Consider the following 27,956-nt stretch of genomic DNA (forward strand, 5'->3'; position numbering starts at 1 on the left):
GAGTTCAGCCGAGGCGTTACTTCATCGACCAATCATGTCATTGGAAAGGCCACTTCCGAGTTTGCGCAGTTCAATTCAGTTTCCATCGCCATGAACACGCAGCACCAGCGACTCGAGCGCAACACCAGACACCAAGTTAAAAGGAGGGGCATTGATCTCCTCAAAATTGGTCAGCAGTCGACTAGGTATTTTAACTGATATATTTATCCACATTGCGGACGCATGTCTATATTATTTCAAACATTGTGTGTGTAGGTGAGGGTGTGTTCGAGGGCGAGTGTGTGTGCGGAATCAACTGATGTAGGAAATAAATGTATGTCTCCGAAGATAATGTATTAGTTTCGTAACTGAAAGTGATATGAAAATACCCATTTTGTCCCTTTATTAAACTCAAACAATTTAGTATTTTAATCATCACTTGAATGCTGAGGTTGAGCTCAGGTATTTGATTACAGTGCAAAGCGAAACATCATTTTCTTGTGTTATCAGAACTTCAATAAGAAAGAAAAAATATGATCTTGTTATATTAGGCGTGATAATGATTTATTCACATTCTTATATTCATTTATTTTAATGTTCATTGATATTTGATTTGTTTAATTACCAATCAATGTAATTCAATCAATTGGTATTTATTCGCTTATAATTATTTTTTTTATTTTAAGTAGTTTATTCTTTGATATTCACTTTTCCTTCCATGAGCAAAACTATAGTTTTGCTCATGGAAGGAAAAGTGATTATAGTTTTGCTCATGGAAGGAAAAGTGAATATCAAAGAATAAACTACTTAAAATAAAAAAATAATTATAAGCGAATAAATACCAATTGATTGAATTACATTGATTGGTAATTACACAAATCATATATCAATGAACATTAAAATAAATGAATATAAGGATGTGAATAAATCATATAAATACTAAACAACTGCTTTGCTTAACGTAGCAACATTTCAAGAATACAGTAATGCATTTTAATATAAAATAAACTGAGGTTATGATGGATAAGACACTGTATAGGCAGATAGGTCGGAGAGAAAGATAGACTTCACAAAAGAGAAATGAGAGAGGAAGGCAACAAATGACAGAGATTATCATAATCCTTTGATCTTTATCAAAATTAGAATATATGTTTGTTTGTCTTCGATAATTGATATAATTAATATGTCATAGATTTTATTTATTTTTTTATTAAACTTATTTTTGTGACTTTCAACATTATTAAAGGCTACTAATTTCCTTGATAATGTAGGCATATACCCCATGAATGAAAATGGTCACCAACCCCCCCCCCCCCCACGGTACCGAACTCAATTTGCTTAGCAGTGTCATTCTTTGTATTAGCATTTGGTGAAGCGATCAATATGTGTAGGTGTATTAGCAGGTGAAAATCATCCAACGTGTTCTGCAAAACCTAGTCATGCAGTACATGTTCATGCAGAGTCGGGAAGAAAAGGAAAGGTTTTGCAGTCACACAATCCTAATAAAATCACCAATATCATAACTCCATTCAGCAATATTACCTAGCCAATGACAAGTATTTTCAAAAGTATCATTTATGCCTATTTGCGATGTTTATTTCAAATCATGGCTAATCGAGAGAGGGCAATTTGTCTGACTGAAACAATAGTACATCATCCCACGACGGGAGACTTCACCGAAAGTAATTTTAATTAGGTAATTGACAAATTGTTCCTCAAGAGTTATGATGCGGTGATATCCTTGCAGCAAATCATTCAGAGTAGGGGTATTAAAAAATAAAAAAAAACCTTTCGGCTAAAATTGCCGACCGTGAAACAGTTTTGTATCGGTGAATAAAGATCAAGCAATAGAGGGGGAACGTAAAGAGAACGAATAAGTAATAAAAATTGCTTAACAAATAAGAACTCAAAAGTCACACAATTATTGAATCCTAACTCGCCCGTCCGTCAAAATTTCTGCAATTCGCATTATGAATAAAAACCCCTGACAACAAGACAATTATCAGAACAATTGGTAATATCATTAATAGTATAAACTAGAAAAAAAATCCTAGTTTTATTGACAATTTATATTTTTGTATAAACATCTATCTTCATCTTGTTCACCACAACACTCGGTATGTGTGTGCGTGTAATTGAGTTTTTTTTTTACAGACGTGTATCAGTCAGCTGTGATTATTTACGTCTGGGTCCGACCTTTAGAGAAAAATCACCATCCGAAATACATGACCAGGGCTCGAACCTCTCCATCAATTTGTACCTTCCCCATGTATCGCGAATTACAGGTGCACGCCACAACGCCCCGTTTGTTTGAAATGATGATATACTTCTGATTGAGACTTGTGTTGTTTGGCTGATTTAAAAAGATGAAGTACTCGATTGTCATGTGCCAAAAATGAATAATACAATATCATCATGGTTTTAAGATTTCAATCTTGCAATTATTTTCAAAGTAGGATATAAAATCGCGACCCGGCCTACCCACTTGGTAATGTTAAACAATATTTCTTCATTTCTTTTTATCATTATTCTCAAAGATCACCACCCTTCCTCCTTCCATTATCATCACCACCAATGCCAATACATCAATCTATGTTCCCTCTGTAAATAACTTTTATTTAGATTCACGCTAGAAAATTGTATTCTTCAAATATTGAGAAAGTAGAAGTACTAATTTTAACCCCAAAAAGTAAGTTACATGAAACTTGTTTTGAACGGTTATGATTTTTTTGTTTAAATATGAATACTAAGACACTAGACGTGATTGACTTTTTTTTAAATGCATTTCATAGAAATATCGAGCAAACTTCCTTTCCCTCGAGGTATATTGACGTTTGTAGTAACGCGAACCTTTTGCCGGTATGTGTGACTCATGGCGTATTCCAAGAATGAAACCTTCAATTACACTATGGAGGATGGCAAGTGCAAATTAAAATTCAAAGAAGTAAATATCAATAAAAAATGATATTTTCAGTCGGCATTAGCATTTGACAATACCCACATTGGTTATTCATCTACATATAAGGAATCTTCTTCAAAAAGTCTTGTCCATAATATTGCCACTTTATCTTATGTCATTACGCAACATTTCGAAAAACATTGCAGTTACCATTGAGAAAGCTAAGATCGCAATAAAATATTTCCATCTATATATTAATAAAATAAATCATCCAGAAATCATATAAACAAGACATTTATATATATATATATATGTGTGTGTGTGTGTGTGTTTTATATATATAGAGAGAGAGAGAGATAAAATGTACCGAAAGCCGGTGATTAGAAGATATAGTACAAAATTGAAATAAATGTATAAAATATCAATCAAATTAATATATACTGTCAATACAAATCGTAGAACATGAACGGCCTTTGGAATCCCCTAAAAAATCGAATTCGAAATTAATAATTTTGGTTTTTCACGTAGGTGATTGAGAAAGTGATTAATAAAAAATACCGCTTTAATGGTACAGTTTTCTTTTTTGACATTTAATATGTATGTTTCAATTGTAACCAATTTCATACAAGATCCTTATAACATGGGTATCGATGTAGGATAAATTCACTTTGAAATATACCTGCATGAAGAATTTTGGTTACACAGTAACGTTAACTTTGTTCTAATGCGGGCACCGAAAATGAATATTTCAGATAATACAATTTCAAAAAACGTAAATCCTTTTAAAATAGTAGTGGTTGGACATTTCAAAAGGAAGTATAAATGTGTTCTTCATTGTGATGAAAAATAGTAGATTGGAAAAAATAAAAAGTGGAACGCCTCTGTCTCGCCTGCATTACGCAACTTACGCAATTCGATATAGCAGCAGCATTATATTGCCTTTGAAAACAGTTAATAATAGTTATTCACAGACGAAAACACTAATATGATATTAAAATATGTCAATTGACCCGATATGACCTTTAACCATGATTATGTGACCTACAATGTAATACATGTGCAATCAATCATTCATACTTTATGCTTCATGAGCAAGATCCATGCCAATTCAACACATATTCCCAATATGGCAACGGTTCATTGACCTTTAAATGACGTTTGATCTTGGCCATGTGACCCGAAACTCAGGCAGAATGTTCAGTAATACTTTATTACCCCTATGTCCAAGTTTCATGAACTACGTCCATATGGTTTGTAAGTTATGATGACATTTCAAAAACTTAACCTTGGTTAAGATTTCAATGTTGACGACGCCGCCGTCCCCGTCGGAAAAGCGGCGCCTATAGTCTCGCTCTGCTATGCAGGCGAGACAAACAGTGGCGTAGCTAGGATTTTTTTTTCTGGGGGGGGGGGCACTGGGGGGTCCTTGCTTTTTCAGGGGGGGGGCACCAGCCATTTTTTCCGGTGTGTGTGTGTATGTGTCATAAGGGCGGATCCGACTTTCGCCAATAAGGGACGGGGCCCGAAATTACCTTCACCTATATTTTCCCCGATCAGTCATTTCTTAAGCTTTTAATCTTATAAAACAACATAAACATGAAATAATCTCTTAAGCCTTATAAAAAGTGCGAGCGCAAAGCGCGAGCGATTTTTTTTTTTTTACATTCATGTATTTTGTCCTGAAAATTTGATATTTTGGGCAATGTTATGTGTGATCCTGAAAAAGATTTCTATGTAACTAGATGGTTACTGCGAACGCCAAGCACGAGCAGAAATTTTTGTATCAATATTGTTTTAGCATTATCGAAAAGGGACCTGTTAAGGACTGCTGACAGTTACCCACGAAGACGGTTTATGTTTCAATAATACGAGTGCGAAGCGCGAGCAAATTTTTTTGACATTCCAACCTAAAAATGGTAATTCTAAGCACTTTTTGTATTAATAAATGTATGTAACTAAACAATTGATGCGAGCGCGAAGCGCGAGAGAAGAAAAATGAGATTTTAGACCTAAAACAGGACACTATTCATATTTTGTAAATCATAAATAGGATATAGTTAATTGGGTATCATTAATAATGCGATCGTGAACAGACAATTATTGATATTCTGATGTGAAACTGGATAATTTAAGTACATTTTAAATAAAGAACATGCAGGCTATTGCTCATGTCTTAGATTTAGACCTACAATCTAGGCATTCTGAATACATTCGTTTAATGGAACATTATGGAATTCACGTAGTCAATATGAACTTGGCACATCAAATGATGTGACCACGCAGTTTGAGCTTAAAATGATGATATGTAGACCATAAAACGGACATTTTACAGAACACTTAAATTTGTAAATGAAAAAAAATAATGAAAGCTCGATGTCCGAGCTAAAATATGTTTTGTATATTGACTTCAAAACTTGCTCCATATCAGATATTAAGCAAGATAATGAATCTCATCAAACAGGCAATTCTGGCGCGAAGCACAAGCACAGAATAGTAACATGAAAGATTTTTTATTGCAAATCTTCCCCTCACATTATTTCATTCACTCTTCTTCCTCCTCTTCATTTTCTTCTGTATTTCTTTTTCTTTTCCCTCTTTCTTTTCCTCTTTCTCCTTTTTTTGCTCTGCCAATTTTTTTCTGGGGGGCACACCAAATCTCAGGGGGGGCACGTGCCCCCCCCCCCCCCCCCCCCGTAGCTACGCCGCTGGAGACAAATATGAAAAATGTTAATGAGATGATTATCATCTTCACCTTCGTCACAGTCCTCATAACAAGCTTGCATGTAACTTTATTAAAGTGGGCCGTTTTTCGTCTTTTCACCTTTTCTATGGTGAGGCATTTTAACATACTTTATGCAACCGTTTCAATAAGTCTTATAAGGCAGACCGACTCGTCGTCTCATTGTCAAATCTAACACCTAGTATCAGGGTTTTCTTCATGACGTCACAAAGCCAGTTGACACAGCTTGTTTTGTCGCCACTGTTCAAGATCTTGCACCCAATATCGTGGGTTTGGTGGACGAAACTTGAATGACTTAATGAGGGAATAGAGCAAAATCAAGAAATATATAGGAGAAAAGAAAAGGACAAAATAAACTGATAAAATATCAACGAGTCGTAAAATTATAAAAGTGCATTATGAGAACACATAAAGGAAAGAGAGAGCGACGGAAGACGGGGAGAGAGGGGGGGAGGATAAATGTAAAGTGCTTAGGGTATAGCTCCGTATTGAAATGTGAAGAAAGAAAATGAGAATTTACAAAAAAAATAATGTAGATCGTAAAGAAAGGAATGAATTGGGAGAAAAAAAATCAGATTTTATTGATTATTTTCTACCCTTTAAATCTGGTAGAATATATGCACCAGTGGATTTTGAAAAAAAATGGACATATTATCATCATTACTAATAGTAGTATTTGTTATTTATCATCAGCATCATCATAACATGCACCATCATTATTATGTCCCATAGTATTAGCATTATTGCATGATAAATACTTCCATTGAGCATGAATATAAAACTATATTCATACATACACAAACACACACACGCACACCCGATGGTGTATGTATGTATGTTAACTGTAGGTTTAATTTCTGATCGTGAATGATTTCTTTTTGTATACTTTTACCTTATATCAAATAATGAATTGAAATCTGAAATATTGATATCAGCATCATTTAACATAGTTTAAAACTAAGGATTACAAATCTACAAAATATTCATTAAATACTATCGTATGGAAAAAAGGTAGTAACAAATGTATAGATGTTCTTGGATACAGACTATAGTTGTGATAAAATGTGTATGATAATTGTTGGAATCATCATAACATTGTTTTAAATATTTTCAGTTTCTCCGATAATGCTTTATAATTTCGATGACCTAGTATGCAATAGAAAAGATTGTAATAGAAAAGATTGTGATTTCACAAAATTATTCAAAAATGTTAATATTTAATTTAATTATGTAAATGCCATCTTGTACAGAGGACATTTTACGAAACTACATAAGAATATGATCGCATTCTTAATTCTGCGGATTACTGGATGTTCTCATGACATTGTCATTGGTATCCTCTTTCTTCATCTGTAATATGTGCAGACATTCAGGTTTGGGGACCAATATTCAATGCCATGGATGGTGAACAGGTTCTTACTACATTTATATATATATATATATATTACTTTCTGAAGATCAAAAGAAACTAGTAAAAGTGGAATATTCCTTTATTTTGTTGATTATCTCGATCCTTGACGGTGAGCATATTTAATTTTTTCGTGTATATACACTCTAAAAACGAAAAGCTAATTTAGCTCTCAAAGAGCGTCTATCGTGAATGCACAAGTTTCGGAGTGCTGATTTTTCTCGTGCAAATTCGAACTAGACAAATTAGCACTCCGAAGTGCAGTCAATATATACGCTCTTTAAGAGCTAAATTAGTTCTTCGTTTTTTAAAAGTGTATATTCATATATATATGTATATATATATATATAAATATATATATATATATATATATATATATATATATATATATATATATATATATATATATATATATATAAACAAATATATAGGTTTTGTATCTAGCAAACAATGTCAATTCATAAATATTGTGTTGTAACTGACATGGTTCCTTGCCCAAAACATATCGTCCCATTTACACGTATCTGTTATCTTTTGGGTAAATTAACTTTCTTTATTGCTGTGGTGTTGCAGTGTGGAAGTAATTTCGGTTTGAAAACAAAGCTTTCTTGACACATTAATGAGTTGTACCTGATAAAAAGACATCAAATCATGTACCACATAGCCGATAAAACTCACTTCTTTACATTATGCAATACAATGTGTAAAACGTTATTCAATATCTTAATGGGAAAATACATATGGCAAGTGAGGGTATAAACATTTAGAAATTAAAAAAAAACCTGTCAATATCTTTTTATTTTTACTTGGAAATAAGATATATAACTCTTACAAAGTTTTAAATTAGATATAAACAAGATCCATCTCATTTACATTTGTTGAACATTATGAATATAAACGTGTACATTATATCAATACTGGTAATATTTTTACGAATAATGGCATGTCACATTCTGGATTGTAGATATTTATACATGAAATCATCAAGCTATGTTGCAGAATCTTAAAATAAACACGTACAATCGAATCGAGTGAAATTTTCAAACTAAGGTTTTTTAGAGAGCAACGTGAGCTACCCACAAACAGAAAAAAAAATACACTCTGACACAACCCTTTCCTCGGGCTCACATATTCTCATGTAGTCATGTACATAGTATAGTTGGGGAATTGGTTGATCATTTTCATTCCACGATTAATTTGATTGAATGAAGGGATCATATTCACATATAACGTTATATCTATAACGTCAAACTTTACCACTGTGTATCGAAAACGGCGAGAGGTAGTCGTTGTTTCCTTAAAATAATATATTTTTTTACAATGAAGATGATGCAAGTTTGCCGTTTTAACGAGTATTGATCATGCAATTCCTGATAGGGCGTATAACATCCTCGATGACATCGGGTGGAAATCGCTCCAGGATTGAAGACCAGGTGGATGATTCGCCAAAGGCCATAGTGTGTAACTGAATGACATCAATGGGTAAGCAATGCTTAAACCACTCTTGTATTTGAGCAGGAATAAAGAGAATTTCAGGGTCATCTTTCATCAGTATAGAAATCATGAATTCTACCCGTGATACCCATGTATCAAAAATAAACAGCACTAGAGCCGATGCTACAATCTTCTTGATTTCATCCATCGATGACATCCCTGTAATAAGGAGATATGATTGTATACCATTCTATTTTACGCTCAAAACCAATACCAATATCGATTATCAGCTATATAGCAGAAGTTGATAAATATAATACATTAGGCAAAGCAATGATAAAAAGGAAAATAAATTTGAAACATGAACAATCTGCATTTAAATCATCTTTAACTCAAGAAATACATTATCACGACCGCTATCCATTATTGGTAAAGAATCCACATATCAACTCCGCACGTAATGATATTTGGCCATGGAGTATGTGTATTGCTAAGTATCTGGTTATGGTTTATCCAGTACTACTGATCGTTGGTGTAACGGGATCAAAGTATAAATGACCGGTTATATCGGTAACCCTAATAACGAAACCAGTTTCAGAATCATATTACATTTCCATCCCTTGATTGTTAATGAAGTCATCTTACATTAAGTGCATCATCAATTTACTAGATGCAGAATGGTATCGCGTAAAAATCTACTGTAATCACGTAAATGAGCAGAACATTCCCTTACGTGAAATTTTAAGTGATAAAAACAAATACTTACATTTGTCAACTAATCTTTCAACCAAGCAGAAGCTGTCTTTAGGGTTATGAAGAGCTGCAGTAATAGCTCTGCAATCAACTCCGAATTCTGTCTCCAAATCGTTGAGGTTCCATGTCCACCAACCGTCATTATCCTATATTGATTATGATAATTTGAAGTCATGAAACTAGGTGATGTACCATTGTCAAAGAGTTACCTCGCTAGTCAGGGGTGGATCCAGCTTTCGCCGAAAAAAGAGAATACCCATATTTTCCCCGATCGGCAGCTCTAAGTTGATTTGTATTTTTTTTCTTTGGAGGGGTAATCACTTCTTAGCTTTATTCTCACAAAACATAAATGAATGAATAATAATCTCATATAAGCCCTAATTGAATAGTAGAAGCGCGAAGCGCAATTTTTTTAAGGAAATGTTATCTTTTCATGTCCTGAAAATTGAACATATTGAGCAATGATTGTGAACAAGATGTGTTTGTAACTAAATAATTACTGCAAGCGCGAATCGCGAGCAGATATTTTTAATATACGATCTGGCTTGATGGAGAACAAAACTGTTTGCAGTTACCCATGAAAACGATGCATATTTCAACAATCAAATAATGCGAGCGTGAACCGCGAGCTCAAAATTGTTGATATTTTGACCTAAAAACGGGACACGCTATTAATTTTTCGTAAATCCCGAAAAGGATGACTAATTGGGTATCTTCCTACATTAATAATGCGAGCGCGAAGCGCGAGAAGAAAATTTGTGATATTCTGAAATGAAACTGGATAATTAAAGCACCTTTTGAAAAAAAAAATGCGTATCTATTGTGTGCACGTGTTTTTGAGATTTAGACCTATAGGTCCGTATTCTGAAGTCGGGTTTAACTTAAATCTGACTTCAGAATACGGGCCATAGAATCTGGGCATTCTTCATACATTTCTTTTATTATCTAATAATATGAGAGCTAGAAATCTGATATTAAGGCCTGGAAACCGGACATTGTAGGCATTTTTTAATGTTTTACGGCCTACATGCGCTTAAGATAATCGTCCTGATCAGAGCTAATCGGCCGCTGATAGAGTGCAGGAAACCCAATGTGCAGGACAATGTCTTGATGCGTAGTTGCGGTAGCGTGGTTTGCCTACAAGTGAACCAACGTAGAGTGCGGTGCCACTGCGAGTAGGCTATGTAGGTACTCTAGAGTAGGCCTGTGGGGATCGGACAAGTAGTTACGAGGCCGTAAATTAAACATGTGTATGCTTCCTTCACACTTTTCTTTCTGTTCTTAGCGTTTCTCTCATGTTAAACGACATTTTGGGGGTTGCCACAAAATGGGAGGCGACTCGCCCCCTCCCCCTGGGATCAGAGCCTGCTATTTGCGCTCTCTCGACACAATCACCCTTCGTTGATTTTTCTGAAGATGGGAGGATTAGGGTTGTGATAGGAGTTTTTAGTTCAGAATCAAGTGAGGATAAGGATTAAGGTGAAAATTGAAGCCCTTGTCTATTTTTGGCTTAACGTGTACATTTTCATTAGGAGCAATTATCACAGGGCAAGTGTCCTGAAACTGTTAAGGGGGGACATCTTTCATCAAAATATAAAATTTATTATGGTTATATGTATGATGAAACAGAGTGGCCGTGCAAAAGAAAAATGTATATAAATTGTTAAAAAGTATGAATGAATTGAATGAGCCAGGTACACCGAATCATTAGTATATGGATAACTTTACAAAATTAAGTTGCATTGTGATATGCCGGTGCATTCCTTGTGACCTATTAGCTACCGAATTCCTATCTTTAGGCTGGTATATATCATTACCATTATATTTGGGAAGGTTCGATCGACCAATATTCGTGTATTACAAAATAGTTCAGTATCAAAAATAAATATACTAAAACTTAACTGCACACGTCAGAAAGTAGATGTATTAAGCAGTTCACTTATGTGTTAAATGTTTCAACAGGTAAAGGGAAGTATAAAAAAGGAAGAACATTTTGAGCAAATCGATGAATGACCAAAAGACGATCAATTGTTTATGTTTATAAGAGGTACATTTCAAACTCACCTCTTGTGATATCTTTAACAAACGCCTCATTGTTTCAATTCCTGGTTTATCTTGATCATTCACAATCTTATCAACTTTCTTCTCGTCTTTCACACTCTCATCTTGCTTGTCTTTGGGAGAAGTCGCCAGATACGATTTGTAGGGAGCACAGACATCAGGCATCCGTCGTAGCTTCTCAACATGATCTTGAACGTCATCATGTAACTTGGTCGATCGAACTTTCTCAGATCTCTGATCAAGTAATGAAGCACGGACCTCAATCTCTTCTAACTCCTCATCGCTGCTTCCAACATGTAGTCGTTCAATGGGTTCCGCTACAGCACTTGCTAGTGACATTTTCACTTCTTGGACTGCTTCCAACATCACTGGTGAAGGGGCTCGTCTTGCCTCCAACAACAGCGATGACACAGGTCGCACCGCATCCAAAATCATGGGTGATTCGGCTCGTAGTTCCAGTTCTTCTGACTCAATTGGCTCTAATTGGACTGTCTTAACAGGTTTTGCCATTTCATATGAAAGCTGGGCTGCATCACGCATCAATAACACTGGAGATTCAGCACGCTGTAACATCACGGGTGACGGCGCTCGTATTTCTTCCAACATCACGGGTGATTTGGCTCGTAGTTCCAGCTCTAGTTGGACTGACTCAACAGATTCTGCCACGGCTTTTGCGTATGAGAGCTGGACTGATTGAACCTCACGCATCATGAGCACAGGAGATTCATCACGCTGTAACGTCACTGGTGATAGCTCTCGGATTGCCTCTGCCATCACTAGTGAAGGAGGTCGTCTTGCCTCCATCATCACTGGTGACAGCTCTCGTCTTGCCTCCGACATCACGCGTGACTCGGGTCGTAACTCCATCTCTACTCGCTCAATACGCTGTAATTGGACTCTCTCTTCATCTTCTGCCACTGCGTACGAAAGTTTGGCTGATTCACGCATCATGAGCACGGGAGATTCAGCACGCTGTAACATCACTGGTGATGGTTCTCGTCTTGCCTCCATCATCACTGGTGAAGGGGCTCGTCTTGCCTCCATCATCACTGGGGAAGGGACTCGTCTTGCCTCCATCATCACGGGTGAAGGAGCTCGTCTTGCCTCAGACATCACGTGTGACTCGGATCGAACGTCCATCTCTACTCGCTCAATACGCTGTAATTGGACTCTCTCTTCTGCCACTGCGTATGAAAGTTTGGCTGATTCACGCATCATGAGCACGGGAGATTCAGCACGCTGTAACATCACTGGTGATGGTTCTCGTCTTGCCTTCATCATCACTGGTGATGGCTCTCGTCTTGCCTCCAACATCACGGGTGACTCAGCTCGTAACTCCATTTCTAATGGCTCGATACATTCGACTATCTCAGCATGTTTTGCAATGTCAGATTCTTTACTGACTGATTTAAGTTCATGCATGATGGGTAACTCTTGGACTGCCTGCTTTGGAGCTGCTCCCAATAATACTGGATGATAAACTTTTTTTTCCTCCACCGTCTCGTAAATATCACATGGAGCTTCGGGGTATGCTTCTTCCTCGAGAAATAATGGGATAGATTCCACTTCCTCCACGGCTATGACTTCTAAACCTTCATCTATAGGAGGGGAACTCATGACAACAGTCTCTTCCTCAGGAACAATTGTTTCTTCTTCGAGAACCAGAGATTCAGATTCTAATTCATCACATGTGCCGATAGAAGTTCCCATTTCCACCGCTTGCTTTTGGTCTTTCCACGTCTTAAAGTCTTCCTTGTTTAGTAGATTTTTGCATCTGCAACATAAACAATGAGCATGAAAATAGTTCATTGATGAAGAAAAGTAACACGGTATATCGATATATAGCAAGAAACGACACTGCACTTGCTCACCCTATTTCATAAATACAAAGTGATAAAACTCAGATATTTTTTGAGCAATTTAGTTGAACAAAACAACATGGACAGTGCTTTTATCATTTGCATCATGTATTTACTTATCAATGGTCAAATCAAGTAGAAGGGACACTTTGTCGTTAATTTTCTCTGCTGTGTTTGGTCAAGAACAATTTTCCTGAAACTGCAAATTTGCTATTTATGAACCATTTAATGAAACAGATTGTCCTACAATTTTAACAAAATGTTTGTAATCAGATGAAGACAACAGTGAAGTAAAAACGTTCACGTTCTCATCATTTTACATGATAAAGCATGTACAATACAAATCGTCATAAAGAAATGCATTTCAAGTCATATCAGCACCATGTCCTATTTATAGTAGATAACATAAGATTGCATGATGTAACATATCATTGCAATTTAAATCAATAAAGTGAGTGAGAAAATGCCTTAATTCAAAATGTTTCATCAGAGTATTTCGATATTTTTTTGACAAAAGAGATTAAAATCATCAGGAAATGTAGTGAAGTCACTCTTACATCTTTGCCATGTTAGTTAGTTTCCGGTCGAGATCAGTTTTGTGTAGTCCATCGCTCTCATGCATACAATCAAATAACACATTGTGTGCCTCTTGTACTTCACCCTTTACTCGAAGATGAAATTGTGCCAAAGCAAGACACGCCTAGAAAATTACCAATTCGGGAAAAGGAGCAACTTGATCAAAAACTTGCAACTACTATTAATTTTTCAATAAAATAATTATGTTAATTAATTTATTGCAAACAAAATAATATCAACTTAGTTTTACCTGTGAAAATCCATCAATTATTTGACTGTTCGGTAATGAAGTGTTCATTATATGATGTGTACGTTTGTAGGAAAATTTATGAAATACATTGCATTGAGTAAAAATGTATAAAAGATAATTAGAACATTCTCAAACATTTATCTGCTTGCAGTAAAGAAGCTCTTATTAGTATGCATCTGACGAATATTTACGATGTTTTAATTCATTTCTGACAAATACGCATAATCATGTCGATCTTTTTCAATTAACATTCTGATGTATCCTATTTTTAATATTCCAAATTCAATACAAATATTTCAAAAAAGAATGATAAAGTATAGCAAAGAATAGAGATGACACTAGATCATTGTAAAAATAAATGATAACAGTGTAATTCAACAATGTTAAATAGGTTAAAGTTGTTGATGAGTCAGGAGTGTATATTCAACAACTTGGAAATATACCAAGTTTAAATTCCTAATTGATATAATACATAGCTTAAAGCGTTAACAAAATATTGTCGACAGTTTTCTCATATGAAATGCAAATGTCTACATGTCTACCTAACAAATGCACATTTTTACAAAATGAGTGGTTTGCAATTATCAGAAAAGAAATTTCGAAATAGATTAGCATCATCACATTTCAGTATTTCCAGTATGGAAAATATCATTCAGACGATGACAGAGGCATAATGAGCCATAAGTTTTGAGGGGTCTAGGTCTGGGATATCGCGAAAAAAATATAAAAAATTTGTGAGCGAGCGAAGCGAGGAAGCCAGCATTTCAACATTGTTATTACAAAAATCAAATTTTGTGATAGATTGTGATATAATATTCAGAAAAAATATAATTCACCCTCACTTTCCTTTTCTATCCTTTCCTCTTTTTTTCTTGGTCTTGAAAACAAAAAATCCATACGCCACTGCACGATGAACTGGCATGGCCTTGGTAAGGACAATAAAAACACAAACTTTCTACTCTTCTTCCTAATGACGTACATGTGGAATGATGAACTCAACTTTCAAATATAGATATTTTGAAAAATACAGTTATACTGACCTTCTGAACGGCTGGATGAAGTGGTTCAAATGAATCAATCGCAAGTTTCCAAGCTTGTTTGTATTGATGTTCAGCAGTAACAAAGGAGAATGAATTTTGCGCACTGCTCGCACGGGTCAATGTCTCATTCACTTGGGTCATACTGCAGCTCTATAAATACAACATACCAATTTAACTGTAACAAACTACAATAGGCTGCAAGAGGTACTAAATAAGCACATTATTTTAAAAATCATTATTATGTATTTATATCATACTTTCGTGTTATTTAAAATCATTTAATATTATACCATCATGTTAAAACAAATATTTCATCTATTAAAAATAATATCATTAACATTATAATTTCGTATTATTATAATCCATTTTGTTACCGCTACCATCACAATGTAGTATGAGTATTAGAAAGAGCGGAAATCATGGTAGTGAGCATACCGTTTCTATTCCTGTTGATGCATCCTGTATTATCCAAGGTAAGCTCGTGTTGTAAGACGTTGGCCACAATTCTTCTAAGATAGTAGTCAGCGGCGGTCCGTCGGTATCCATATTCTCGTCCTCCTTTCAAACAGACGAATAAGGAAAAGATTGAAGTTTACACTTTATAATCAGCGGTAGATATCAATATACTTAATGAGTACCCTGTATCTCTGTTTGCTGATTATATTTCTTTAAAGAGGCAAGGCAACATCACAGATGATCTAAAAATTTGTTAGTAACATGACTTTAGGTAAAAATTGTACATGTTCTTGTGCTAAGAGTACAGAGCCTTTAAAGTACCATCGACTTGACGACTTGGCGAGATACTTTATCTTGCCATGTCGACATAACCTTATCATGTCGACATGGCGATATACGGTATCTTGAAAAGTTGACATATAAAACGTTATTATGTCAACTTGGCGAGATATTTGGACACTCGACGGGCCTCGGACAATTTATATCTTGTCATGTCGACATATCATGTTTTATAAGTCGACTTGGCAAGATAAAATATCTCGCTTTGTTGACATATAACGTTTTATAAGTCGACATGATAAGGTTATTATGTCTACATGGCAAGATAAAAAATCTCGCCAAGTCGTCAAGTCGATGGCACTTTATAGGCTCCGTATAATACCCTTTTTACACAGGATTTTCTTAACCCCGGACTATCCTTAACCCCGTACTATTTTTTTCCTTTTCACACATGCCAAATTGTTATTGCTAACCCCGGATAAGGAATGATTGCTTTTCACACACGAAACTCGCTAACCCCGGACTAGTGGTTTTTGTCGATCATTCGTAGTACAAGTACTTCACTCGTACACTTTTTTACACACGGTAAAATAGACCATTTCGTAGTTACTTCATGGGTAATTTTGGTCAAATGACCTTTCATTTCTTTCATCATGATAGGCAGATTTCAAAGCAAGATATTTCGTAAGCTTGCCTTACATAGCAGGATGAAGAAATTGAATAGACCAGGTGACTAGAATAGCACACCAATGAACACTTAATGAAGGTATTTGTTGCATTCCTACTTTGAATGCATATCTTAGCATGTTGCACAATGTACTTGACAAACTGTGAAATACCAGTCGTTCGTGGAAGCATTGTTGCTTTTTGTGGATGTAAATGAAAACGACAATTCAAAAGAATATATGAATAATCAAGACATCAAAGTTGGTGCTTATCTCATTAGATTTTAAAGCACCATGTCACTTCAGTACAAATGACCTTCTTCTGATCATGCATAGAATCTTTTGATCATGCGCAGAAAGGAACTACGAACTGGCTTATTTCCTTAACCCCCTACTATAGGTGGGGCTAAATTGCCATTTAGCCCCACCTATAGTACGGGGTTAAGCTTAGTCCACTTTCGTTTTACACTAGCGATCTTAACCCCGTACTATCGCTCTTAGCACCGCAATTGCTGGGATAACCCTGCTTTTTTGCAGGGCCAAATAATCCCGTACTAAAGGTGGGGTTAGCCCACTTTGCAAAAATGCTGTGTAAAAAGAAAGTGGGCTAAGCTTAACCCCGTACTATAGGTGGGGCTAAATGGCAATTTAGCCCCACCTATATCGGGTTTTAGCCTGTGTTAAAAGGGTATAAGAGTGATAGGCCTACGCAAATGATTCAAGGTTTTTTCTTACAAAATGAGAGTTTATTTATGATCACATTTTGTAATAAAAGAGAAAAGAATGTGCAAGTAAGATGCTCGTTAACGACAAGATTTTATGGGAGTTTTACACGAAAAGGACTATTCTTGGGTTTTATTGACAAGTGTCGTTTTATCCAACGGTTACCATATTAATAGCTCTCAGTAAAATCAAACCAAGTAGAATTGTCAAGTCTAACAACTTGGTGAATATAATGTTGATTCAACTTGATGAAATGCTCCCCTGATCCGCAACTTTCAAAATGCCATCTGCATATAACAAAGCTGTGTGGTGAAATGCTGTTTTTTTTCATTGTGATATCCAAAACTTGGGAAATAAATGTCATGATATATTAAACACAAAGCAAGAAAGATATATGATATCGCCACTAGATTTTTTAATGCAAGTGAACTGATATTCATCATCTTTCTCATTTTGGACTAGCAAGACTTCATTTTCACACCTATTTTAGCTTACCTCATCTCTCTTTTCTATGGCGATAAAGCTGGTGAGAGGAGATACGATGTTAAACTCAACTCCTAGTTTAACAAGATGTCTTTTTACATCATCCATCATGGCATCATTCTCCAGTCTGTTTGCATGAACAGAACCAAGCTCCCAGTCTCTAACGATTCCTCGAGTGGCCAAACGATGTAGAGTCTAGATTAAACCAAATTAGAAAGGAATTCACATATAAGTTAGAATACCAGGTTTCTATTTGTGTCTCGTTACGCGGAGATCGCGATACTAAATGTATCGCAAGTATAGAAATATCAGTTTTGATCCTCATTGTCACCATTATTGACATGCAGTTAAAATTGATATCGGAGTTACAATAAAATACAACTGGTTGATTTGATATAACACGCATTTGTGTGAGATAAATACAGCATTTCACGTAGTCAGTGGCGTAACTACGAGGGGGGCATGTGGGCGCGTGCCCCCCCCCCCATCGACTGGAAAAAAGGGGAAGAGAAAAAGAGGGAGAAAGAAAGAGAAACGTAGTGGGAAAGAAGAAATTATAATTCATTATAATGTTATGTTTTAATCGCAATGTTTGTTCAGCGAGACAGGTATGCATTAATTGATCAGTGAGATACATATCCGTTTAAAGCACTGTCCTTAAAATGTTTCTATTAGGTCATACCTGGCAATTGAGCGCGATTCACGGTACGCTACTGCACCTAGTACACATGGTACAGGGTGTATACTTTGCCTACAGGGATTAGATTCATTACACTTACCAACCCTTTCGATGAAGATGTTTTGTCGGCTGATACTTTAAAACATTCAGTTCTTCCTTCAATCTCTGCTTCTAGTTCCACCTTAATCATAAATATCAGAAATGTTTACAGAACACATCATATAGTTTTCATTGATTGCAGGGTGAGCATGCATTTTTTTTCTAAATAATTGATCACCTTTATTTATTTTAATATAACACGAAACAAAAGATATTTCTTGATTTCAACAGTAATGTTGTACAGACAGTAGCAAATTAACAATATATATCAAAACTTCATAGTGATTAACAATTACCTCATTATTTGGAGTTATGTCATAATTGACCTAACATGATGGTGTAAACCCAAAGCTGTGGACGAAGGTCTCCTATAATTTGTTCGGAAAATATGAATGTTCGTTTTTATTCATATCTAACGCTGATTTCCTGAAATAATTGGGTTCATTACTCTTATGAAAAGTATATTTATGACATTGACATTTAATGGAAACACACCTTGGAAACCTCTGGACCCATGGCATAAAGGACCAATCGCGTTCCTGTGAATAGTGATGCATTCTGGGAAGGGGCTTGAACTATCTCCTTCCTTGTCAAATGTTTTGGTGCATCACCCGTTGTTGAGATCCAGTTGACTTTGATTGACGTGGCTGCAGGCTGACAAGAACGCCTTACTTGTGCTTGAACCTTGTTTAATAAAATGGTAGAATATTCAGTTATAGGGTTGAAATCGGTCGATGTGATATAGCTACAGTAACACGCAGGAGGTTATGTTTTTAGAACAATTGACTTAATGATGGAAACACTGGATTGAACATTTTGTTGAAAAGTTTGAGGATGTGCTTTCTGTTATTATTGTTTTTTTTCAAACAGATCAAATTGTATTAGCTATATTTTCCTTAGACTCAAGTCGAGAATGTGGAGGATGCAAATATGACGTTATTCATAACCCTACACATGGGCCCACGGGACGATGTGTTTGAGGTGGATATTGTGGGTGTGATTATGTTGGTATATATATGTATGAATGTTAGTCTGGAGGGAGAATGATGGTCTTTTGGTAATGGGGATATTTGAGATTGAGCACGTGTGGGTGTGGTCCTCACGTAAAGTCACTACTATAATGATGATAATTATTCGACTTATAACGCAGTAAAGTCCACTCTCCAGAGGCTACAATTGTCATTATAATTCTGGTTGTAACCGAACACCGTCGAGGCACACGTACTTTTCAAGAAATTTATATTCTTGCCAGAAACCCATGCATGGTTGAGTGCAGCACATTTTTGATAAATTTCTTGCATAATGAAATTTCTCAGATATATACGAACGCATGACCCTCTGCGAGAATAGTTTGACATGACCATTACGACGCTCCCTCGCAACTGCAAATAGTGTTACCTTTGCTTCCCAAGTAGATTTGCTCCTGGGATCGAATTGTTCATAGGCTCCACCTCCTGTATCAGCTAGAGTACGTAAAACGTGACGGTTTGATTCAGAACTGAAATAATACAAAATAAATTTTATGTTCAAACCACTTATTTCAAAAGTTATTACTTCGCACTATACTTTCCGCATAACAATGGATGAACATCGATTTCGAATGTATCAAAATTATTGCATCATGTAACATCTCAGCAACAATAAACACCTACGCCAAACCAAACCTTAAAAACCAGTGCAAATCACCTCACACTAAATATCACCATCAAAGACATACATAACATCACATAACACTAAACCTGACCAACCAAGCATTTAGCATTATGACGTCACTGACTAGCTAACGCCAGTAACACAGACACTGCAAAACTTCACAGCATCATATAATTCATAAGTACAGCAAATCTAATCAAATCTAAAGTTACGTAGTTACCTGACACCAAATGTGAAGAGGCGATTGATTTGGCGATTACTAGCTACTTCTAAGAGCGTATCTTGTTCATTTGTCACGTGGCCATCGGAGATAAGAAATCCGTTGCTGGTGAGACGAACATCGCTAGATGAGAGTAAAGACATAGCTCTCAATGGTCTCCAAACCTCTGTAGCTCCACGCTCCCAAGTTACCGTCATCAAAAACGATTCAGTGTGTTTGATGTTCTCATCAGTTGCTAAGACGCTAGTTGGGTATAATTCCTCGAAATCTAAGTGAAAATGATAACGATTATATCTATAACGAAAATGAAATTCTGTAGCTGTTTAACTTAAATGGTTGTACCACGTCGCATGATTTGGTTACAACTATTCCACGCTGATTTGCACAGAGACTGAACTATAGTTCTCGATTACCGTACCCTATGAATTCAATAAAACCAAGCCCAAATCCCCATCTGGTATGGTATTAGCCACATTAAAATACTATTTTTGGAATGTCCTTGATTTAAAAAAGCCACCACATGAATACCTGTTATTAAAAACATTTCAAGTGGTAAAGTTATTAGAGAAGAATGGCTTATAGTATAGAGTATTCTGGGTGGATTCTTTGCATGGTAATATATTGATCGCACCTTTTATCTGATTCCAGCTCCATGTCTGATTGTTCTAGAATATTCTTATCTCATTTTTAGATACTGATAAAGACCGCTGAACCATCAGTCTGTTTTTAATATTTGCTGAATTGACTTGTTATCACTCATTCAGTTTGCTTCCGAATACATACCATTTCCAAAAACGACCAGGTTATAACGGCTCTGTGGAGGAAGGCTTTCTAATACCATATGCACCAACTTCTTAGCATCATTCATTGGTTGTCCTTTCATTGATGTCGAACGATCTAACATGATGACTACTTCAGGGTTCTCTATAGTTGTCACAGGAAACTCCGGATAAAATACCACCATGCACGCCTATAGTTTATTTCAAAGACAACCGAGGAAAGTTTGAACATTATTTTTCTGATGACGAAGAACGTAACTTACCCTTGATAATTAACAAGTTTCAATACTCCCATTTTGATGCAATTTTAAGTTTTATATAAACTAATGGTAAATGTATTAGAAATATAAAATATTTAATTCAAAATCACTCCCACAACTCACCTGTCTGCTTTCGTCATCAGGAAGTGTTTCCCGCCAAATTCGTGGTTTATGTGCGTTATCCATCTCAACCAATAGCTGCAAACCATCCACCAGTTTATCACCATCACACATAGCTATCTCCAGAAGTTTCTCATCCTTTTTCTTTACCAAAAAATAAATAAAATGTAAGTCACTTGGTAGTAATTAGTTGTACATGCATAATACATGATTGCAAATCAATCTGTCCTCGTTGTGACTTGACTCGATGTGTAAGTAAGAAGTATTCGGCTTCTGACCAAAGATAAATACCTTGACCATGGGCCCTTACCTGCGCAAAGTCGCTTAAAGGAATTCAATGTCTTTATAAACCATGATAGGTTTTTCACTTCAACATTAAAATTGTACAAAGAGCTTCTTCCAACTCTACTTGTGATTTCTCTCAGAAAAGAGAGTATCTAAGTTTGTACCATCACTGAAAATACTTACCTGAACCTTAATTGAGTGAGTAGGACAGTGGATGCTTCTAATCCTAGAGGGCATTTCAACCTTGGCCATGAAAGATTCACTCCTGAAGAATAATTCAATTACATCATTGAATAGCATTGAAGATAGCGAATAAAACTACCAGTCTTTCCACAAAAAAAATCACCCCAAACAATTACAAATATACAGTGGTGCTCATAAGTTAGTGAATTCCACCAGAAAATGAACATATATACTTAATCATGTTAATTGTGAAGTCGAGTGATAGGTTTGTTTCTCTGGGCTCGCCAAACATTGTAGTGTTGTCTACAGCATGAAAGAATGCATTTTGTGATGGGGTTCACTAACTTGAGCGCAACGGTCAGACGGTAAAGTATACAAATAATGCACATAAGCTCGTGTACGCGGGCCCAAAGAGCGAATGGGTATACCGCACCGAGGTCCGCAGGACCAAGTGCTTTATATCCATTTGGCGACTCGAACAGAGTTCACTATTTATGTCATCTATGCACAAGAATGCCTACATTGTTTTGTACACGAAATCACGCTTTTTAGCCAATTTTGGTCCGAAATGCGGAAACAAATGGTTTTAAACCTGGTTCAAGAATGTCTAAGTGGACGTCACGACTTTGATCTAAATAGATGCACGAGAACAAAAAAAAAATCGCCTAACCCATATGCCCATTCAGGCAAAAGTATTGCACTAAAGGTCAAAAGGGAGGAGACCTCCCCCCCCCCCTGCCGGGTTTATATCGGATTTACATTGAACTCCTCAAAAGGAAGGATCATCATTGTATTTTTAACCTTCTTAATGTACATATCGCACCTCATATTGCCATCCACTGACTAGTACAAAATTATCCACTTGGGGGATATACATGAAAATAATGTCCTACTCTCCATCCAGGGGTATTAATTGGAAAAAAACGTCGGAAGAGACTACCCACTTCCCTTATGAATTTCCTAATAGTAATAAAGAGGAAAAGGTGAATGTTTAAAAATAAATCAATTTAGAAAAAAATCTCTTCTCGATCTAACCTATTTTGCTTGTTTTCGACGACGCCATCGACTGCGTCAACAGAACCCATCAGAATTTCTTTCTTCTTCCATGGCGCTACACTTCCAAGTAGATTGAATGCAATACGGTCACCCTCGACAACCAGCTCAGTAACGTATCGAACCGAGATGACAACACATGAGCCAGGAGGTAGATTCCCAACGGTGATTGTAAAGACATTCTTTAGAACAAAAGTAATCACAGTTCAAACTTAGTATTATTTAATATAATACAAACCTTATATAGGTTATGAAATTCCTAATCTTTGTTGAAACTTATCTTTCAAGCCCTTTCTCAAGTATGTAACCTTTTATCTCGCAAATTTGCAAGGCAACACCATGTCTATGATGTTTTTATTCCGACTATGGAAGAACGAGAACAAATAAATCGAGAGAATTACTTTGAAAACATGAGTCAAATAAAAAGAAAATGAAACTTATTAAATGCCTCCATTTGTTTCTCTCACTATCTCTCTCTTCATATATCATGCACAGTATCTTTAATAATGTACATGTACACTTTTGAAAATACGTAAATAAGTAAATACTATTAGTTTTTTTTTCTTTGAAATCATGGGACTTTGTTCATCACTAACCGCTGCCTCTTCTTCCATGAGGTAAGCACCATGTCCTTGTTCTTTAGCCTTGTCATATGACTTCCGCGCTTGTTCTTTCTCCTCTACTATTCCGATGACGTGTTTGCCATTGATATAGGCATCGAATCCACAAACAGCTGCTCGCTCATCAAGAGGAAAGACGTAACGAGTTTCCGCAGTCTGCTCACCAATGTTTCGGTACTTCTGCAGAACAATAACCTTGGAAAAATGTAATTGATAAAATAAAAATATGTTCCATATTGTCACTGACAGCGAATGAACCCAAAGTCACTTCATTGTCATTGACAATGGTGATAGGATTATAGACAAAAGAAAATAAATTTCAAATATCCACGTCATTTATTTCATAGCTTCAATGATTATCCGAAGTATACAATGTATATATACATGTAGCTCTTAAATCCTGTCATCTAACTCCGTTAAGACGTTTGCGGTTCAAACGTTTTAAAAGAATTTTATTCATGAGCCGAATTCACATAAATAGAAATACATTTTATTATTTGATCACACGTAGACAATCATGTGAACTGTGTTGTAGATTTACAGTTCACATACGGTCTCCATCATTATAAATAATACATCTCTTTAAAAAAAAATGTAAATAAACATTAAGTCAATATGTCATAGAAGACAACCAGTGGAACTTGTCATACCAAAGAACGGTTGGATAACGCATAATGCAGTAGTTCATTTTTTACTTTTGTATGTTTTCAATGATTTTTGTCAATAACACCAGATATGCATAATAACACCTTTGGTATTAGATGAGGGTTGACATAAGTGTAGTATTATGGATTGAAAATTACCTCTGCTGCCAGGTCAATGATTGATGCCCTGACATGAACAGCTTCTAATTCAACTTGACCTTCACCTCTTGTATTAAGACCTGCCTTGATCTTGGCTTCAGGATACACCATTCCTTGCACATCAAGGGTGTCTAATATTGAAAAACAATTTGAAATAAATATCTTGCAATGACAGCTGTCAAAGAAGATAACACCGGGACAAAGAAACATAGCAAAAGAGCAATCATTACTTTGTGTAATAACTGACTCTGTAGGTTTTGTGGAATATAACACAATGCTCTATATATACGACGCACTTAAATTTGACTTTTGTAATTAGATCTAATATGAATAGCCATAGAAAGTCATCCAATTATGTTCAATAACTGTGAAAGTGTATATACTTAGTATACCTATTTCGTCATCATTGTTATCATCAGAGTCCGTATCATCACCGCTACTGTCATCACTGATTGAGACTTGGGATGCTGATGCTGACTGATTGTCTGTATCATCTGAATTTCTTTCTATCAACTTGAACTCAACGAGGTAGCGAAGACAGTGCTGGTTGGCTTGGTAAACCACATACTCATCGTCCTGAAATCATTTATGTAAATATCCTAACTTTGGTTAAAATTTTGTGTAAGATAAAAATACTTACATGCATAATCTGCAACATATTTTGTGAAATATATAGGATTTTATATTTTACAGAGAACTTAGAATGAATAAAATATATTGGCTGAACTATCTTGAAATATACGGAATTCAGCTTTTTTTCTAAATAGTGTGTAATTTGTTGGAGTGCGAGAGCGAATGGGTGTGTGTAAGTTAGAATGAGAGTGGGTGATGAGGGTGTGGGGGTGTTGTGTGTGGGTGTGTGTGGGGTATGTGTGAGATAGAGAGAGAGAGAGGTTTATGCCTTATGGTGTGTATAAGAGAACGTATGTAGGTGGATGTGAGTATGAATATGTGGTGCGCTCGGAGAGGGAGTGAGGGAACGTTTGTGAAAATAAGAATTTTAATAAATCATACCATAAAGAAGGATTCATTTTGCTCAGTCTTCCTAACACCATGAACGCTTTCAAATCCTTCAGGTGCACATTCAATATCTGTCCTCTTCTCATAGATATCCTTCATTTTCCCAAGGGCTACGTTGTTGATTGCTAAGAAGCGAGTTCCTGTAAACTTACCTGGTGTGGAGTACTTTGAACAAGTACTAAAAATTTATAAAACAAAAAAAAGGTGAACATATTTTCGATTGAAAATGATTCCTATATACAATTTTAAATCAAACAAAAAAATTCTTATGTCAAATTTCTAAAGTTTGTCATTATTTAAGGTATCAGTTGAGTTATTTTCAATATATATTTCAATTTCAGAATAATAACGGTAATGAAAATAAATATAGGGTCTAATATTTAAACCTTTTCACAATCCCAAAGGAAATAGTTTGCCTTCTCTAAGCATGTTAACAGGAAGACACCACAAACGAGGGGAGTTGAGGTATAAGTTTTTGTGTGATTCATGAAGGTGTCGTTACGTATAGCACAGAAGGTAATGTAGGATGAATCGAACATAGATATTCACACGAAATATCATCATCATACAGGTTATTCAATGTAGTTGGAGAATCATTCATAATAACCAAATATAATTATTTCATTTGAAAGCCCATAAGGATAAACAAGTAAAATACGTTAATTGCTATAATAATTTTCGGAATAACATATTAAGTTTCCATCCATCGATATATAAGATTTTCGATAGATCTACTGTATACCAAAGGCTTTGATCAAAATGTCATTTTTTTCACTCGGGCTTTTTCATGAATATTCTGCCAATGTATCAATCAAAATTAAGAATATGTCGCCGATTGTATTTCACTTTCTGTCTAAAGGTTGCCGGACAGTTTGTAGAGTGTCTGTTCATGACTGTATAATATCATAATCGTGAAATGGATACGTCAGCATTACCTCATACAATCTCCGAAATAGATTCCACTCCCAAGCATCCCTGCATCCCAACGATCGATACCAAACATCTCGACCACGATCTTTGGTAGCAGAATACCACTGTGAAAGGATAATCAAAGACAGCATTGACGTTGTTGACGTGTTTAAGAATTAAGCTGGGAACTATTTTAGCTCTGATTAAGAAAGTTTATTGATGGACCATAAGCTGAGGGACTGCTACCAAGAAATGTTTTAAAATTGTCAATAACTGGTACATTTATCGCGACACTTAAGAATATGACGTATTAAAAGTCAAGTTTATTCCAAAGTTGCAGCATATATTTATGTTCATGGAGTTGTTTTTATTTTAATACTGATCACGTCGCTAACTGCAATCACAGGCATCCTTTAAGCCAAATCTCTTGATTATAACAACTACATATGCATTTACATGATTTTTTTTTATTCCAAGTAGGGAATAGTTAATATTATTTACCGTGAGAGGATTCCGAGGAAGTTGCAAGCTTTCGATGCATGGAAGAGCAGTCTTTCATTCCCAATCGTTCGATTGAATTTGAATTCATCAAGGGCTCGATTGATTGCAAAGATTCGTTGAATCGAAACCATGTGATCGCTAAGTGCAAAAAAATAATGGTCATCGCGATGGTATAATACTTGGAAAGGCTAAATATCATCGGCTTACTTCAAAACGTCAAAAGAACTATTACTGCTAAATCCATTTTTTTTCCAAATAATAGCAGTGAATATAAACTTTGTATCCATTGTCAATTGAAATTTTAAAAAATGGTGTAAAGAGGTTTCTTAAGTGGTGAGTATATATGTTATCGAATCGAAATATAGTTTCGAACATCTTGTGTTATCTTAGCCCTCAGAAAACACATTCCTGCGTAATTCATTTAGATGTTCAAAGCTTCAGGTGACATTGTGTGAGTTATTTATCAAAACTACGGCATCGCAAACATGAATGACAAAATAAATGACATTCTTTATAAATACCGTGCAATTATGTATAAACCGTCAGTATGTATTTCGTGTTTATATAAACACTTTTACAAAGTTCAAACTTTGAAAAAAAAGGAGGATGCTTACATTGGTTGTGAGCTGCTCATGACGAGTTCTTCAACCTTCTTGTATTCAGGATGATCTGTGTCTAAGCTCTCAATGTAACACCTCATTGCCCGGTACTTAGACTTAGATGATGGTTGCTTCTTCCATCCTAGTGCTTCATTCACATTAATCACGTCTTGGATCAGCTAATACAAGATCAAATTATCACAAAATATAAATCATTAGATATATGGGAGAAACTTTTCGAAAATCTGTTCGATTTTAACTTACCTCTAAAATTAAATGAATCCAGTACTTTAAAAAAAGCTAATTACTGAATCCTTTGCGTAACTACCAAGAGTTATCGATGAAATGTTCATTAATTTATTGCATTTTATTAGATCCCAGATTACTGTGAATAAAATGTATATTTCGTGTAATAATATTGTTGACTTTAATGCATTCATATTTTACTCATCAACGTTCAAAATGCAAAATGGTTTGAAAGTTTGAAATACAAACATTATCTTTAATTACATTTTAAAATGGAAATGATTGAACGAGGATGTACATGAGAAATCAACATATCAATGGC

At 35.6% G+C, this 27,956-nt stretch overlaps 1 protein-coding gene across 5 annotated transcripts in view; it reads right to left on the minus strand.

Annotated features, from left to right (window-relative positions):
- Positions 1-8,089: 8,089 nt before the first annotated feature.
- Positions 8,090-27,956, minus strand: part of LOC121410337 — a 37,429-nt gene continuing 17,562 nt past the window's right edge. For 4 of the 5 annotated variants that reach the window (XM_041602352.1, XM_041602351.1, XM_041602354.1 and 1 more), the window contains 22 exons: positions 27,404-27,567; positions 26,790-26,927; positions 26,315-26,413; positions 25,374-25,557; positions 24,752-24,935; positions 24,360-24,490; positions 23,533-23,751; positions 22,919-23,118; positions 21,884-21,965; positions 21,419-21,559; positions 21,040-21,226; positions 20,257-20,524; positions 19,782-19,881; positions 18,879-19,067; positions 18,385-18,465; positions 17,618-17,800; positions 15,435-15,557; positions 15,000-15,149; positions 13,691-13,833; positions 11,278-13,048; positions 9,227-9,359; positions 8,090-8,679 (listed from right to left, as the gene is read on the minus strand). In XM_041602352.1, coding sequence (XP_041458286.1) covers positions 8,372-8,679; positions 9,227-9,359; positions 11,278-13,048; positions 13,691-13,833; positions 15,000-15,149; positions 15,435-15,557; positions 17,618-17,800; positions 18,385-18,465; positions 18,879-19,067; positions 19,782-19,881; positions 20,257-20,524; positions 21,040-21,226; positions 21,419-21,559; positions 21,884-21,965; positions 22,919-23,118; positions 23,533-23,751; positions 24,360-24,490; positions 24,752-24,935; positions 25,374-25,557; positions 26,315-26,413; positions 26,790-26,927; positions 27,404-27,567 — 5,178 coding nt within the window. In that variant the 3' untranslated portion in view covers positions 8,090-8,371. The remainder of the gene's footprint in view (positions 8,680-9,226; positions 9,360-11,277; positions 13,049-13,690; positions 13,834-14,999; positions 15,150-15,434; positions 15,558-17,617; positions 17,801-18,384; positions 18,466-18,878; positions 19,068-19,781; positions 19,882-20,256; positions 20,525-21,039; positions 21,227-21,418; positions 21,560-21,883; positions 21,966-22,918; positions 23,119-23,532; positions 23,752-24,359; positions 24,491-24,751; positions 24,936-25,373; positions 25,558-26,314; positions 26,414-26,789; positions 26,928-27,403; positions 27,568-27,956) is intronic. The other variant, XM_041602355.1, reaches the window with a different exon arrangement.

This window comes from Lytechinus variegatus, chromosome 3 (genome assembly GCF_018143015.1).
Source record: "Lytechinus variegatus isolate NC3 chromosome 3, Lvar_3.0, whole genome shotgun sequence".
NCBI lineage: Eukaryota > Metazoa > Echinodermata > Echinoidea > Temnopleuroida > Toxopneustidae > Lytechinus > Lytechinus variegatus.